General features: G+C 47.1%; 1 protein-coding gene across 1 annotated transcript in view; it reads right to left on the bottom strand.

Moving 5' to 3' along the window:
- Positions 1–17,179, bottom strand: part of LOC119166853 (dihydrolipoyllysine-residue succinyltransferase component of 2-oxoglutarate dehydrogenase complex, mitochondrial) — a 49,085-nt gene that overhangs the window by 20,631 nt on the left and 11,275 nt on the right. Inside the window, exons 4-9 of the mRNA XM_037418226.2 lie at positions 5,239–5,306; positions 5,048–5,122; positions 4,031–4,086; positions 3,585–3,696; positions 2,160–2,324; positions 287–342 (exon numbers count right to left, since the gene is read on the bottom strand). Of these exons, the coding sequence (XP_037274123.2) occupies positions 287–342; positions 2,160–2,324; positions 3,585–3,696; positions 4,031–4,086; positions 5,048–5,122; positions 5,239–5,306 (532 nt within the window). The remainder of the gene's footprint in view (positions 1–286; positions 343–2,159; positions 2,325–3,584; positions 3,697–4,030; positions 4,087–5,047; positions 5,123–5,238; positions 5,307–17,179) is intronic.

The following is a 17,179-nucleotide window of genomic DNA, read 5'->3' as shown; positions in this document are numbered from 1 at the left end:
TCTCATTTTTTAAAACATAGCAGGAGTGGATACAAATGTTCAGCACAGAAAAAAAATACAATTTAACAAGATACATAATTATGCAACTTTTTTTTCAAATTGCTGAGCATCGAGGTTGCGCAGAGACCTGTCAAGCTCATTCCATAGATCCACAGTTCATGGAATGCCAGAAAAGTCAAGTTAAAATGCCTGGTGCACGATTATTATTAAGTACATTGGCAAATAACTTAGCTGGTTGATGAAAGTTAATTGCTAGTCCCATCAAAGTAGCACGCCGCCAACATACCTTGTCAGTTTCTACTTCGCAGATCACTTCGTCCTCGGCCACAGTGTCGCCGACAGCTAGACAAAAAGAAAATGCCAAAGTTCAGTTCCTTGAAACTATGCAAAAAAAAAAAAAAAAGTAAGATCTCCCCATTGTTGGCAGCATATTTCTAATTCACAATATACATTTCTTCAGAAGAAGTAATTATAAAAAATATTGAAACTATACAAATATAACCGACGTGTAGGTCATAGAGCCTCCTGAAATGTTTACTAGAGAGAACTGTGGGGCTGCGATCATTCAGCCACGATAGGAATGATGGGTAGTACAACATGGACTTGTTTCACATTTGCCTTCACACTTGCGACTTCAGATGCACTTGTGGCTTTGTTAACTGTTGTGTTTTGGCTTTTGTTTCGGATAAAAAAATTGGCCTAGAATCTGCACGTTTCACTCCAAATGTCGTCGAAAGACTATAGTCTTGCATGTAGAGAGTGAACAAAGTGTTTAGTTGATGTTCTGTGCGAGAAAATCGCTGAATTGTATTCTGGAAGCGCTGTGCTATAGAGAATCTCGATTCACGCAGCCAAGGCGAACGAGCACATTGAGGCACATTAGACATGAGCGCTGTCTGGCAGTTATCTTCGATTATAAAGGTAGGTGTGCGCACCAGCAGAGAAAGATATGTGCCTGCCTCGGATTTTATTGATATGTGAGGTTTAATGTCCCGAAACCACCATATGATTATGAAAGACGCAGGCGCCTGTCTCGGAGGCGATAAGGAGTAGAACGCAAAGTGACGAGCAGGTGCCACCACCATGTCGTCTTAGCAAAGTGTTGGAAACACTTGCCTTTTTGAGCATCGCGTTGCACTGTCAGCGCAGCGTGATAAACGCTACGGTCCTTAGAATTACTTGCGTGTGTCTTCTCTAGCATAAAGGCACACATACAAAACATTGACGTGTTGTTATGGTGCCTCTGATATGCGCAGTAATTGCTTTCGAATTGGCAATCGCACAAGTATGAACGCTTAAACTTGAGCAATATTGGTGGGCGCTGCGGATGCGGTCTGTCATTTGGGGTATCATCTAGTGTCGTTTGAGGTGCCATTAGGGGCGGACAAACAGACAAATGTGCAGACATACAGACAGACCAAAATTTTGGCATCTAATTAAAAAAAAAACATTGCGAACCTCATGCAGTGGTTCAAACTGGAGAGCCAGGGTGGCAAAGTGGAACTGCTGAACTATTGCAGAGCTTTACCTTGTGACAGAGGGACTGCGAGCCACACAGAGCCACAGTGAGTCGAAAGAACGAAGCTTAAGCAAATCCATGCACTGCCGATCCTTTCCATGCCTACTGAAGTGCCATGCATTGAAGCTCGTATATACAATAGCGCCAGATTTCCTTCTATATACTCGGCGAAAACTTTTCTTGGCATTAAAACAAGAGATACTGAGCCGAATTAAGTGCATCCTAGCCCAATGAATGTAGTTCCACAATGGTGCTCGTATTTTCAAATGTGAAATATGAAAGGTCCTCCTTCATTTTCTACGTGAAGCTATTTAGAAATACCTGTATTTCTTTTAACTAATTGATTGTGACTTCACATTCTTGAATGAGCGAGAAAGCCCCACTTTTTTACGTGTACCTCAAACGTTAAGCAATATCTGCGTCTACATGAAATGCCGATGGTGCATCCCTATCACTTTCCACAGCATCCCTATCACTTTCCGTTATGAGACGCACTGAAACAAACTATTTCTTGCTCCGTCTTTGTAACTTTCCCCTCAGGGCCAAGAAAAGTTGTGGTCGGGTATAGTGTTATGAAACTTTGTGGCGTAGGCGATGAAGAAGGAATCCTGCTGGAAATAATAACGAGGTAAGAGCGCACCTTTGCTCCAGCGGATGTCTCCCTCACTCAGCGACTCGGCCAACTGTGGGCACTTGACTGTCCGCACTTCGCCCGTGCCTGACCCGGCTGTTGCCGGTGGTGGTGACGTTGCTGCTGGTGCCGGCGCCGTTGCTTGTGGAGCAGCTGCAGACGGTGCGCTGCCCCCTAAAACACGAGAATGCGTCTTGTCAGAGTATGAAAGCTCCATTTGAGTGAAAATATTAGATAGTTTGTGGTCAATTCAAGAGGCAACGAGTTTAGGTATGTAAAAAGAGGTGGAGGCACACTGAAAACGACGCAACTGCATTCACTGTGTAGGCGTGCTGACACCCCCGTACAGTTGTTTGTGCTCGCGTAGCGCACGTGCCTCGCACATAGGCCGCACTTAGGAGGTCAAAACAATTAAGCGGTAGGTGGCGTTTTGCTAGCGAGCGTTTGTCATTCCAATCATCATCATGGTTAGTGCAGAGCACCGGTGGTGATGCCTGGCGGCAAGTCTGGGTGGTGGCGCACGTAATATGAACGGTTTTGTTTGGCGGGTGGCGGTTGGCGCAAACGGTAGTCTCTAGCAGTGGGCCTGCCGAAGGCAGCACCACGGGCCGTCTGCGGTGGGCCCTCGTGGTAAGTCAAGCTTTGGCGAAGCCGCCTTGTGTCGATTCTTGTGTTTGTTATATTGTTGAGTGTTGTGTAATATTGTGTAAGGTGGTTTTTAGCGGTTTGATCACAACTTATGTACGATTATTCTGTTGACGATATCGTCGATCTAAAACCAGTTAAATAAATGATTGTTGTTTAGTTTGGTTCGGTCCGACCATGTCAGCTGTGTCCGTTCACTCTAAAAGCGTGGCACTCGCGACTTCAGACCCCACAACTGACAACATATTCGTTGAACATTCCAAGTGGGAACTAACATGTTCAAACAGTTTTCTTTCTTCGATAGTCGAACACTGCAATTCTTTACCAGGACGTGTTTGAGAATTGCTGTATTGTGATTTTTTGTCTCTACTTGACGTGCGATGTATGATCCGCACTCATGTTAGAGCCCCAAGAAAACTGCAGTAAGTAGAAACAAATGAAGAAATAAACAGAATAATTAACTGCATGTAAACATTCATCAATAAAAGTAGTGCTCAAAATGTGTAAGCAAATGAGCTCATTGGAAGCTTAACACTTAATGACACAGCAACAACTTCACAATTCTTCCCTCTAGCTGGCATATGGGCTAGCTGAACTTATTACACAACAAATCTTGTGTAAAATCACTGCAACTACAAAAACGCAAGCCAAACACTATTTGCGACTCGAAAGACAAACTTCTTCCAGGGCACACATTATATGTGCTCTGAAAGGCGAAGGACACGAGGCCGCATTTTCGTGACATCCAGTGACATCGCTTAACACTACAAAAGTGAAGTGAACACTTGCCAGGTCCAACTTTGAGTTTCATGATGTCCTTGCCAGGCTGGATTGTAGCGCCGTCTTCTACGAGAAGCTCGGCAACCACTCCAGCGGCAGGTGCATGAATGGGCACTGAAGTCTGGAAAGGCAATGAATCTATGCTTCACAGGACATAAATCTTTCAGTACATTCAAGTGCGCTTTCGTCTGTCTTTAATCAAGGCTGCTACCACAACAGCCTGAATCCACATATGTGGCCCTCGCTGCTCAGCACCACATGGCCAAAGCCTACAGGGGTGGGTAAGACAATTGTCAAAGAACATAACTAAAAACTTAACCAATAATAAAGCGATTCGTGTGCAAGGCAAAAAAGTTTAGGCCGTTAAACCTTCCTGGAACAGTTGCAACACATGACGCATGAATTACGGCGTAGGTCAGCAGCCGTCGGTTAAGACAATTAGATACAGTCATTACCTTGTCTGTCTCAACTTCACAGATGACTTCATCTTCTTTTACAGTGTCGCCAACGGCTAGAAAAACAACAAAGCATATGGACCTCACTAATATGCATGCCAGAAAATTAGCCAAGGCAATCTATTAAACAGTTTGAAGTGTAATTAGCACCATAATATGGTGTTCGTAGGGATGGCTGTGGCTGCCTTAACATCAACATGGGAGATAAAAATCCACAATGCCCTGATGTAATAATAATCTTCTTCGAAATACGCCTTGTTTAGGAGTTGCTGTTTTTAGAGAGGACCACCTCTGGGATGTTTAAACACCTATGTCAGGGAAAGTGCATGAGCCAGTGCTTTATGAGCAGTAGAAAAGCTTAACCCTGTAATGCCCACAAACAGTTATGTCTTTGGAAAAATTGTGAGAAAACGCTGTTTTTACTCTTCTTGTAGAGTCCATTTTAGGAAAGACATGAATAAAGTTTTGTTTGAGGCATACCTAACTTAACTAGTGATAATTAGAAATAAATAATTGCCACACTATAATATGTAAGCCACTGCACCTTCTTCATAACATGTCAAATCTGCAATTGCTGCTTATCATGACACCTATAGTAGCTTTTAGTAGCTTTATTGAGGTATTATATTCAATATATCAAATATGATACAGTGTGCATTACAGGGTTAATGGAAAAGCCTGTGGCAGAAAACAGCAGGGAATTTGCAAAAGCCCCACTGACCATGGGAATGGCGCGCGAATGGACGTTGTTGGTATGCCACCTCGTTGATAAGTTTACCCACCATCTTTCAGCCTCATGCTGAATAGTTATCATCATGCCTATTCGACCTCCCTGTGATTTGAATGTCATCTTAAAAGGCCTGCAGAAGAGTGCTCACACAGCATTTGGTGAGCACAACATGCTTAATGCTTCATGCAAAGACAGAAGTGTAAATGTGTACATTTTCATTACCTAACCTGCCTTCTTGCCATGGCGAGAATGCAATGGGAAAAGGGCAATGCAATGAAACCACAAACCTTTGTTCCACCGTATGTCGCCTTCGCTCAAGGACTCGGCTAGTTGCGGGCACTTGATGACTCGAAAGTCGTCGCCTGAAAGAGACAAGTGGCCATAGCTTGTTTCCGTTTTCGTTGCTCTCTGACAATGTTCAAAGGTATTCCTTATAAAAAAAACTGGCGACACACGTGACGTACAAGTAACTGCTTACCGAGAACGGATGTTGTCGAAATGTGTCGCAGGTAGTGCACATGCCAGGCTCCGGGACTGGTTAGGCATCTGCGACAAGATCAGACAGGTTTCGTGAATCAGAAAGAGAAAATTAACAGTATGCACTGCTTTCAAAGCAGGCAATATTTGGGAACAAGAGATGGTTGAAAATGTTTTTGAAGTATACCGATCAGGAAAAAAAAAAACACCTTTTCTTCTCCTGATAAATATACTTATAAAGAGGATACTCTAAAGACTGTACGAAATTTACCACATTGAAGTGCACAAGTCATGCTGTTCTGCAATCAGGGATTTCTTGGACACACTTATGCAAACGATTTCATCCTGCTTTATCCTTCTGACTTCTGGTGGAAATCTAAACAAGTAATGCAAGAGCTCTTCAAAATTATAATTTTCAAAGTTGAAGCATAAATTGTTGACTTTGGTAATCAATTTGTGCAGGATGATGAATTGAGCTGTAGGAGAAATGACAATCGTACCTCTAGCGTGACTTTTCGTAAAAGGGCTAGAAGCACTAGTGACACTGCAAATGAGTACTGCACCAGTATGCCCAACATTATAATTACTGTGATTGAAGCATAAACTGTAGCCACTTTTACAATTGTTTTTCGCGTGATGATGAAGTTAGAGTTATCAATATTTTCGAAATGCAGTTTGTGCATCATCTTAAAGAACGACACAAGGAGTTCAACAGATATTCTATTTGTGCTAGTGGGGAGCGTGCCGGACGCAAAGTACTCAAGGTTGTCCTGTTCACTTGCAATTACTGCTCAATGTCACATTCAGAAATTAGGTGGTCTGCGAAATTATGTGCCATGCAGCAGTCCCCCCCCCCCCCCCAACCTCGATTCCCGGCCACCTATTCAAAGTCTTCTTTTCAGTAATGCAAACACAAATTCAATTTTAGTAGCTGGAAACACATCTCTCTCGCCATGTTTTCTCACCGCTACTTGAACAGCCGTGACGGCGATGCCACGAGATAATGAAAATTAGGTTTGATTTGCATCAATTGATTGACATGTGGGGTTTGACACCCCCAAAACCACCATATGATTATAAAAGATGCCGTAGTGAAGGGCTCCGGAAATTTTGATCACCTGGGATGCTTTAACGGGCGCCCAAATCTGAGCCCACCGGCCTACAGCATTTTTCGCCTTTATCGAAAATGCAGTTGCCGAAGCCGGCATTCGATCTCGTGACTTGCGGGTCAGTGGCCAAATACCTTAGCCACTAGACCACCGCGATGAATTGATTGATGATTGATTGATTGATATGTGGGGTTTAACGTCCCAAAACCACTGATGATTATGAGAGACGCCGTAGTGGAGGGCTCCGGAAATTTCGACCACCTGGGGTTCTTTAACGTGCACCCAAATCTGAGTACACGGGCCTACAACATTTCCGCCTCCATCGGAAATGCAGCCGCCGCAGCCGGGATTTGAACCCGCGACCTGCGGGTCAGCAGCCGAGTACCTTAGCCACTAGACCACCGCGGCGGGGCACCGCGATGAATTGAGTCAATTAGCAACTAACCAAAAAGTAGCTACGTAGTGAAGACATTCTTTCTGCCCCACAGGTCTAGAAAATTGCTTGAATTGGTGCAAAGTAGCCAAACCTGACAAACCTGCTCACTGGTACGAAAGAACAAAAAAAAAAGAAGCCCTTGAAGCGTGTGACAAATCCCTGCGACTCCATTCGTACTTGGCAGATCAAAATACTTTAATGGTGTGTGATTTGAGAAGCGTCATGTATTGATAGCGACGCTATTCTACTACAACTCAGATAACTGTTGCAGGGTCCCTTAACGCTCGTTGCATTAGGTGCAGCAGCTGGTTGCAAAAACTTGCACTCTGTTTATCTCTGATGAAGTGATTCACATGTGTCAAGTCTTCTGTAATCACCATCTTTATAATAATTGCACGGGACAATCAACGTGAATTTCGATGACGCCGTAATGTTCCATAAAAAATACAAAGTGTGACTAGAATAAGAGGCTTGAGCGTCGTGTGCAGCGGTTGCAGCGACGAGTCGGAAAGACTGGTGGTTTGAAGCGGCACGCACAAGCAACGCGTCTCCTCGCGCGCCTTTGTGATCCCGTGCACTCGTGGAGGAGAGAACTCCGACGCGCCTGGACGCCCGCACGTAACGCCGGAAGTCGGGTAAACCGTTCAGGAAGCGCGCTAAAGCGATCGCTCCCACAATGAATCCGCTCACTGCCACTAGCCACCTTACCGCAGCTTCTCATGACGTCAGCGTATTAAATTCAAGCACTCACGGTCGCCGCGGGCGGGAGATAGTCGTACATGTTTAAAGCAAAAGCTTCTTTAGCGCACATAATACGAGGACACAAAAACTGAGAAATTGACAGGACAGTGCTTTAAACATGAATGTTCCCCCAACTAGCCCATCTGGAGAAGAATGGCGATTTGGGCTAGTTGGTTTGAATTCATGATAACAAGGGTTGCAGCGCGAGCACGAATGTGCTAGAAGAAACAGACGAAAGTCGAAAGAAACAGACGAAAGGCGCTCGTGTTGTCCTCTTTGCCTTCCGTACCTCGACTTTCGTCTGTTTTTTCTAGCACATTCGTGCTCGCGCTGCAACCCTTATTATAGCCCATCTGGCCGTCTTGTTGAGATAGTCGTAAGCGGAAAATCGAGCTTTTAACTGTTGTCACTGCAAATGAAATAAATTCGGTGTTCCTGGACTAGGCAGAAAACGTGAACTAGTTGAAGCGTGGTGCGTGCATGCCTGGCGTACAACTTTCCCTACTTCGAGTCGAATTGCACAATGCTCCCTCCCAACTTTTTCCTTACTCTCCATGCCGGGAATGGGACATCCATTCACGCGCTTGGCAACGAAACACTTCAGTCAACTCAGGGAAAAACGACGGTCACGCGCTCAAACCCAGGCAACAATGAAACATGCGAATGTGGAATGGCGTGACCTTGATAAAGGATCAAACTGCCATATCAAACACGTGTGATCGCTGGCAAGCCCACAATCGAAAGAGCATCAGTTATCGGAAAAACGCGCATACAAACATGCACGTGACCGGCGCACCCTCGACGCCCGCATGAGGCTAAAGCACACCGGCGACTAGCAGCGGTCGCGCGACCAATTGTGCCTGGTCGCGTACAACTTTCCCTACTTCGAGTCGAATTGCACAATGCTCCCTCCCAACTTTTTCCTTACTCTCCATGCCGGGAATGGGACATCCATTCACGCGCTTGGCAACGAAACACTTCAGTCAACTCAGGGAAAAACGACGGTCACGCGCTCAAACCCAGGCAACAATGGAACATGCGAATGTGGAATGGCGTGACCTTGATAAAGGATCAAACTGCCATATCAAACACGTGTGATCGCTGGCAAGCCCACAATCGAAAGAGCATCAGTTATCGGAAAAACGAGCATACAAACATGCGCGTGACCGGCGCTCCCTCGACGGCCGCATAAGGCTGGTGCACACCGGCGACTAGCAGCGGTCGCGCGACCAATTCTGCCTGGTCGCGAACGGTCGCACACGGTTGGCTAGTCGCTTTCTCACCAATTTCAGTCGCGCGACTGCGGTCGCCAAGCTGCTGGAACCAATCAGCAGTGCTCAATTTTTTGTTTGTTTTTTTCATTGCACTGGCGAAAATGGATAAAAAAGAGAAATGTGGCGCGACCAATTCTGCCTGGTCGCGAACGGTCGCACACGGTTGGCTAGTCGCTTCCTGACCAATTTCAGTCGCGCGACTGCGGTCGCGAAGCTGCTGGAACCAATCAGCAGTGCTCAATTTTTTGTTTGTTTTTTTCATTGCACTGGCGAAAATGGATAAAAAGAGAAATGTGGCGCGACCAATTCTGCCTGGTCGCGAACGGTCGCACACGGTTGGCTAGTCGCTTCCTGACCAATTTCAGTCGCGCGACTGCGGTCGCGAAGCTGCTGGAACCAATCAGCAGTGCTCAATTTTTTGTTTGTTTTTTTGATTGCACTGGCGAAAATGGATAAAAAAGAGAAATGTGGCGCGACCAATTGTGCCTGGTCGCGAACGGTCGCACACGGTTGGCTAGTCGCTTCCTGACCAATTTCAGTCGCGCGACTGCGGTCGCGAAGCTGCTGGAACCAATCAGCAGTGCTCAATTTTTTGTTTGTTTTTTTGATTGCACTGGCGAAAATGGATAAAAAAGAGAAATGTGGCGCGACCAATTGTGCCTGGTCGCGAACGGTCGCACACGGTTGGCTAGTCGCTTCCTGACCAATTTCAGTCGCGCGACTGCGGTCGCGAAGCTGCTGGAACCAATCAGCAGTGCTCAATTTTTTGTTTGTTTTTTTGATTGCACTGGCGAAAATGGATAAAAAAGAGAAATGTGGCGCGACCAATTGTGCCTGGTCGCGAACGGTCGCACACGGTTGGCTAGTCGCTTCCTGACCAATTTCAGTCGCGCGACTGCGGTCGCGAAGCTGCTGGAACCAATCAGCAGTGCTCAATTTTTTGTTTGTTTTTTTGATTGCACTGGCGAAAATGGATAAAAAGAGAAATGTGGCGCGACCAATTCTGCCTGGTCGCGAACGGTCGCACACGGTTGGCTAGTCGCTTCCTGACCAATTTCAGTCGCGCGACTGCGGTCGCGAAGCTGCTGGAACCAATCAGCAGTGCTCAATTTTTTGTTTGTTTTTTTGATTGCACTGGCGAAAATGGATAAAAAAGAGAAATGTGGCGCGACCAATTGTGCCTGGTCGCGAACGGTCGCACACGGTGGGCTAGTCGCTTCCTGACCAATTTCAGTCGCGCGACTGCGGTCGCCAAGCTGCTGGAACCAATCAGCAGTGCTCAATTTTTTGTTTGTTTTTTTCATTGCACTGGCGAAAATGGATAAAAAAGAGAAATGTGGCGCGACCAATTGTGCCTGGTCGCGAACGGTCGCACACGGTTGGCTAGTCGCTTCCTGACCAATTTCAGTCGCGCGACTGCGGTCGCCAAGCTGCTGGAACCAATCAGCAGTGCTCAATTTTTTGTTTGTTTTTTTCATTGCACTGGCGAAAATGGATAAAAAAGAGAAATGTGGCGCGACCAATTGTGCCTGGTCGCGAACGGTCGCACACGGTGGGCTAGTCGCTTCCTGACCAATTTCAGTCGCGCGACTGCGGTCGCCAAGCTGCTGGAACCAATCAGCAGTGCTCAATTTTTTGTTTGTTTTTTTCATTGCACTGGCGAAAATGGATAAAAAAGAGAAATGTGGCGCGACCAATTGTGCCTGGTCGCGAACGGTCGCACACGGTTGGCTAGTCGCTTCCTGACCAATTTCAGTCGCGCGACTGCGGTCGCCAAGCTGCTGGAACCAATCAGCAGTGCTCAATTTTTTGTTTGTTTTTTTCATTGCACTGGCGAAAATGGATAAAAAAGAGAAATGTGGCGCGACCAATTGTGCCTGGTCGCGAACGGTCGCACACGGTTGGCTAGTCGCTTCCTGACCAATTTCAGTCGCGCGACTGCGGTCGCCAAGCTGCTGGAACCAATCAGCAGTGCTCAATTTTTTGTTTGTTTTTTTCATTGCACTGGCGAAAATGGATAAAAAAGAGAAATGTGGCGCGACCAATTGTGCCTGGTCGCGAACGGTCGCACACGGTGGGCTAGTCGCTTCCTGACCAATTTCAGTCGCGCGACTGCGGTCGCGAAGCTGCTGGAACCAATCAGCAGTGCTCAATTTTTTGTTTTTTTTTTCATTGCACTGGCGAAAATGGATCAAAAAGAGAAATATGGCGAGCTCGGTTTGCTCATCGGCGCCGGTCTCCAAAGTTCTCGCTGATAACGAGATCCGGACGTGACTCTCCGCTTTTGCGACTTCCGGTCTCTCGCATGCAGCCTCTGCCGGTGTGAGCATCAGTCGCTTTTTGGTCGCCAGTCGCAAATGGTCGCGCGACCGCTGCTAGTCGCCGGTGTGCCCCAGCCTTTAGCGAACGCTCACCTGTGCCGGTGTTTCGCGTACGACAAGAAAAGAGCAGAGTGGGTCAGGGCACAAACCGGGGTTAAGGATATCATAGTCGAAATCAAGAAGACATGGGCCGGGCACGTAGGCAGGATAACCGCCGGTCATTAAGGGTAACTGATTGGATTCCCAGAGAAGGCAAACGCACGAAGGGGAGACAGAAAGTCAGGTGGGCCGATCAGATTGCAAAAGTCACAGCTTTGCCGCAAAGGCGGAGTAATGAACGCGATAGCAACAAATTGGAAGGTCACGCGCGGAATGACAAGCAGATCGAAACGTGCACAGCGTTTCTCTCGCACAAATGACGCACGAAACGTACTCACAAATACAGAAGAACGCGAATAAGCGTCTCATTTTTACTTCTCCAGGTCTGAAGAGCGCGCCTTCTTCGCAAACGGACTGTGCAACGATTGCAGTGACTTTTGTGCGCCCGGTAACTACAACAGAATCACTCCGGTGAAAGTCCAAAGCCAGCAAAGACGTACGATCCTTCCCACGGCAAGATAAGGGCGTGCGAGTGAGCGTAAACCCACCTCCTCTCCGCGGGGAAGTACGCGTGGCTGATAAGAGCGCGCACCGCCGCGTCGTTACGATGTGGCGACGCGCGCTCACTGCGCCATCTTGATGGTAATGCTGAAAACACGATAGCTCCCCCCGAGATGCCCGTCACCAGCGGTAAGTGGTAGATATAAATAGCTGGCCGTTCGAACGTGGAAGGAGGTGCTCCTTCGTGGTTCTGTGTCTAACGCCTCGCATTCACAATTCAGAGGTCCGACGTTTGATTCCGTGTTCCAGAGTCTTTATATATATATATATATATATATATATATATATATATATATACGTTGAGTGACAGCAACAAACTCCAGCCGAGAGTGTCATATAATTGCTATCGCTATAAGAGTTCGCAGGTATAACATGGCAACGAAAAGCACAAGACCAGGTTGATTGGCGGATCATGGGAGAGGCTTTTGTCCTGCAGTGGACGAAGTCAGGCTGATGATTTCGACCCCCCTCCCCCATCGATATTCTAGTAATGAAAGTTCACTTAAAAGAAGAAAAAGTCAATGCGTGAACAGAGAAAATATGAGGAAAATAGGCCTCAAGCTTCAGATACCCCATCCTCCATTTGACACAGTAGCGTAGCCAAAAATTGTTTGCTGGGGAGGGGAGGGGGGGTTCAACTTTCAGCTGCGATCTCCCTGGCTACGCCCGTGGCCTGTCGTTAAGCATCAGGTTCGTCATAACGCGCGAACGAGTGCTACCGTTTCCCGGAATACGCGGCGCTTTACCTCCAAAACACGTTAAAAAAAAAACACAGAAGGCGCGGAAGTTGGCGACCGTCGTATACCGCGACACGCCCGATTAAGCGGTACGGCACAACGACCAGAAACCGCACGGCCGCCGGCAAACCATACACCGGCACGAGCTGCGGGCGAACGAGGATGTTTTCCTTCGAAAAACGCAAGACAAACAATAAGCTCACAGAACCGGCGGGCGGGACACCTTCCCCTCATTGTCCTCCATTCTCTGTTTTCTCATCTCTGCAGCGACGGTGCGACAGAATCTGGGCGCCCGGAACGCTTTCGTGCACACTGTGTATACGATGAAACGCAAAGAGTACGGCAGCAAACGCAGTAAACGCAATCTTCGTTCGCTCTCACGCACCGCAACGATTTGCCCTATCAGGGATAAGGGAGAACTCTAACGCTCCAACAAACTATTTCTTTTGGTTAACGAGGAAAACGGCGAACCAACCGGGGCGATACGCCGCGAACGCGAAAAGGAAGTTGCGGTCCTCCCGCAAGCCACGTTCGTATCTTCTTTTTCCCCAAATTGTTCTTTACGCGCATGCGCGCGCGCCGCAACATTCCCTGTTTCCGATGAGGCATTTCCTTTTTTTTTAATTTTTCCCCCACAACGACGAAAGCGCGTAAACACGTGACGCGAGCAAACGGACGAAACCACGGCGAAGGGGTGGGACGGCGTAGGTCCTTTATGGGGGAGGGTTCAGAAACGGTAAAAACGCGAGACCGCAGCGCTTTTGAGTAAGAATCATTGTTACGGTCGCGAAACGCGAACCCCGAGCAAGTAATAATAATAATAATAATAATAATAATAATAATAATAATAATAATAATAATAATAATAATAATAATAATAATAATAATAATAATAATAATAATAATAATAACGGTAATAATAATAATAATAGGTGTTAAAGAGCCAGAACCACGATTTGATTATGAGGGACGCCGTAGTGCAGGGCTCCAGAAATTTCGAGCACATAGTGTTTTTGTTAGAGCTGTATTCACACGACGGACGAAAATCGCGACTCGACCCCACGGTTCGCGTGCCACGTCACCACATACGTCACCCGTTCCCGCGTCGCCGCTTCGGTGCGCGCGAAGGAGCGGTTCGTGAAACACGACGCAAGCCCAAATCACTGCAGTTGGGATCCTCGGGGGGGTCCAAGTGGTGCCCCGTCCTCGGACTCCTGTGACCGTGTGACCGACATATCCCCTCGATATGTCGTCGCTCTCTGGCTTACCACCTCACGCCTCTTTCTCTCTCTCTCTCTACACCTTTGTTCCTACCCCTTTCTTATCCCTCTTCACCCCCATCCCTTGTGAGCTACTGTTGAAGTGTCGCTCACTGAAGCAGACAGTTACGGGTCTCACTTTTCTCTTCCTTTCTCTCTCAGAACCACTTTGGATCCTCGGGGAGGCAACAACGAAACACTTGTGTGTTCCACGAATTCTCCCCCGTTGTGTGAATGCTGGTCGCGGAGGGATCAGAATCACGTCACGTGATTGATCACGTGGCTGATCCGTCCGCGATCCCGTCCGTAGAGTGAATACAGCTTAACGTGCACGCACACTCGTGCGTCTACAGCATTTCGCCTCCCCGTGAAGTGCGGTCGTCAAGGCCGGGATCGATCATCGAAGCCGCGACGATTCGTTATTTGTATTTTAGCTTTTTTTCTTCGTATTAACATAGGAGGTCCCGCCTGCGGTTTGCTACCTTGGGACCTCCTCCTGCATACTTACTCACAATGTACATTTCTGACGCTAATATAAAAACATTGATTGATTGATTGATTTATTGATTGACTATAGGGTCGTCAGCAGGAGCCAAACCACAACTTTTTCCCTACACGAGATGGGGAGAGGTTGGGGGTGGGGAGGAGCCGGGAAATTCTGCGCTGCGTTTTGAATATCTTCTTATCTATCTTCACATGGTCGAGAATGCAAGAACACGCCGCAATCCGATGAACGCGCACTTTTGTACCGGCACGGTAGTGAGGAAACGCGTCTGATGATTTTGAGGCATGGCATATCGATAACAGTGGTATAGCGCATCCGTGACCCAACCGTAGATTAATTAACCCGCCTAAGCATGAAATCAGATGCCTTAACAGTTATATTTCGTGTGGACCCCCAGGCGCGACGGATCGATAGGTTCGCCTATTGTATGGGCGAGCGCGGATAAGTTATGTTGCCTTCTTTTCCGCCGTTGTGCGCCCTTGCAGTTGACAGTCCGCATTTGAGGTGTTTTGGCTTCTTCCTTGGCCTTGTGTTTGCACGCTCCGTTTTTTGGGGCGCTTTGGATATATTTGCTCTTTGGTGAGAGGCAAAGGGAGAGAGAAATGCATGAAAAATAGATATGTGGGGTTTAATGTCCGAAAACCTGCATATCATTATGAGGGACGCCGTAGTAGAGGGCTCCGGAAATGCCGACCACCTGGAATCCTTTAACGTGCGCCCAAATCTGAGCACGCAGGTTTACAGCCTTTTTGCATCCATCGAAAATGCAGCTGCCGCAGCCGGGATTCGATCCCGCGACCTGCGGGTCAGCAGCCGAGTACCTTAGGCACTTGACCACCGCGGCGGAGCTGTGTGTGTGTGAGAGAGAGAGAAAGAGAGAGATAAAGGAAAAAGCCAGGGAGTTTAACCAGACCAAATCTTAAGAGCTGCCCTTCACGCCTTACGCCCGTCTGTGTTCTTTCACTTCGTCGTCGTCTCATGCGCACTGTGCAACCAAGACGAACTTTGCGCTGGTGCCACCCCTGGTCGAGGGCCGAACGCCGTGACCGAGACGGACGGCTGTTCTGACTCCTTTTGTCAAAACGGAGTCGGTACAACCAATCGCAAGTCACCTGCCTATAGGCGATTTGACTTTTCTACAAGAGAACAAAATCGAGACACATACCGTGCGCGAAAGTGTTCCCTATATGACGCGAGTGTTCCCATCAAAACACATGCGTTCCCATCCCCCCCCCCTCTCAGAAAAATGCCACCTCTCGAAGGCAAAATTGTCAATACCGCCAGCAGCTATATGATACGACAAACGCGCTCGCTCACTCCCAAAAGATTCTTGCGCCTTGCGAGCGAGGCTGGCATTACATCGCGCCCGGAGAGCACGCGAGAGGGCGCTGCATTCCACCTTGCGAACAAGTTGTGCCCCTGCCTTCGTATAGAGTTTGTAAACGACTATGCAGAAGCGACGTGGCGGCCGCGAGATGAGACAACCTTCTTCCTTTATTTTTTTTCTTTCTTTCCGTCCCCACTCCCTCCCGATTATTCAACATCTTCCAGTTGAACACGTTCTCCAAGCAGTTCTGTCTATTTTCTTTCACTCGTTCTTACTCTGAAGCATGTACACAGACTCGACTTCATCTTTTCTTCTTTTTTTTTGCCCGCTTTTCCCTAGAACCGAGAAAGCTGGGATGCCGAAGCTCGTATCGCGTATACCTGGCAAGAAGGAGAATGCTTTCTCCGAGAGGAGTTTAAAAAAAAAAAGAAGTAAACGTAAACAACATAATGTTATAGACGGTATACGCGGAAGTTGGTGGGCGTGCGCTGAAAGCGCTTCTAAGAAGGAGAAAAAAAAAGAAATGGCGACATTCCACTTTAAAGTGGTTCGCGAGCGAAGCTAAATGACAACGCTGGCTGAAAACGTATAGGAAAAAATAATAAAGAAACGCCCTCTATATGTGGAGACAACGGCGCAATATTTCAAAAAGCATTTTGTAACCGAGTCACCGCCACTGAGAGTCGTTCCACCGGACGACGCTTTCTTTGATACTTTTCCCTTAAAATATGATATCCGCGGAGAAACGGAAATAAATAAAAAGGTCCACTTTCAATCTCTGTTTGCTAGCTTTGTCATTTTCTTTTTTTTTTTTTGGTAAGGAAATAATTTTTTTTTGCTTGGTACTTATTTCCAGAGTTACAGATTTCGGAAAGAAAGAAAGAAAGAAAGAAAGAAAGAAAGAAAGAAAGAAAGAAAGAAAGAAAGAAAGAAACGAGAACGGCGACTACATCGGCTGTTGTAAGACCTATCTCCTCTTCTTTTCTATAGCACCTTCGTGGACGAAACACCCCGGCACACGGGGCGAACTCTTCGAATTCCAACCTAAAAAATCCCCCCTTCCCCGCGCGAATCTTCCAGTTGTCCACCTTTATATATTTTGTCCATGCATTGTTCGACGACTTCGTTCATTCATACGCGCCGGGTCGGTGACAAGGTTTCATAACACGTATATATATATATATATATATATATATATATATATATATATATATATATATATATATATATATGGCGCGAAAGTAGTCGCTTTCGTAAAACGACAGCTAACATTTAAAAAGCGCTCAGGACTTTGGGATGCCTCAAGTCCTGAATTTTTTTTTTCTTCTCCAGACCCGACACAACGCACCGAGGCGAAGTAGGTGCGAAAGAATACGGAACTGTAAACACACAGAAGACGACGATGACATCGCGGGCAGTGACAGGGAGAGGTATATAGATGGATGGATGGAAGGAGACGGATGGTACGAGCGTCAGGTAGAAAAGCGTACAGGTTACTATTTCCTCGATAGATTTCATTCCGTGGCATTCTTCGGAAACCCGCGGTCGAACGGAAGCAGCAGCAGCGACGAGG

This window comes from Rhipicephalus microplus, chromosome 6 (assembly GCF_043290135.1).
Source record: "Rhipicephalus microplus isolate Deutch F79 chromosome 6, USDA_Rmic, whole genome shotgun sequence".
In the NCBI taxonomy this organism is placed as follows: Eukaryota; Metazoa; Arthropoda; class Arachnida; order Ixodida; family Ixodidae; genus Rhipicephalus; species Rhipicephalus microplus.
This window is presented reverse-complemented; position numbering and strand designations above follow the sequence as displayed.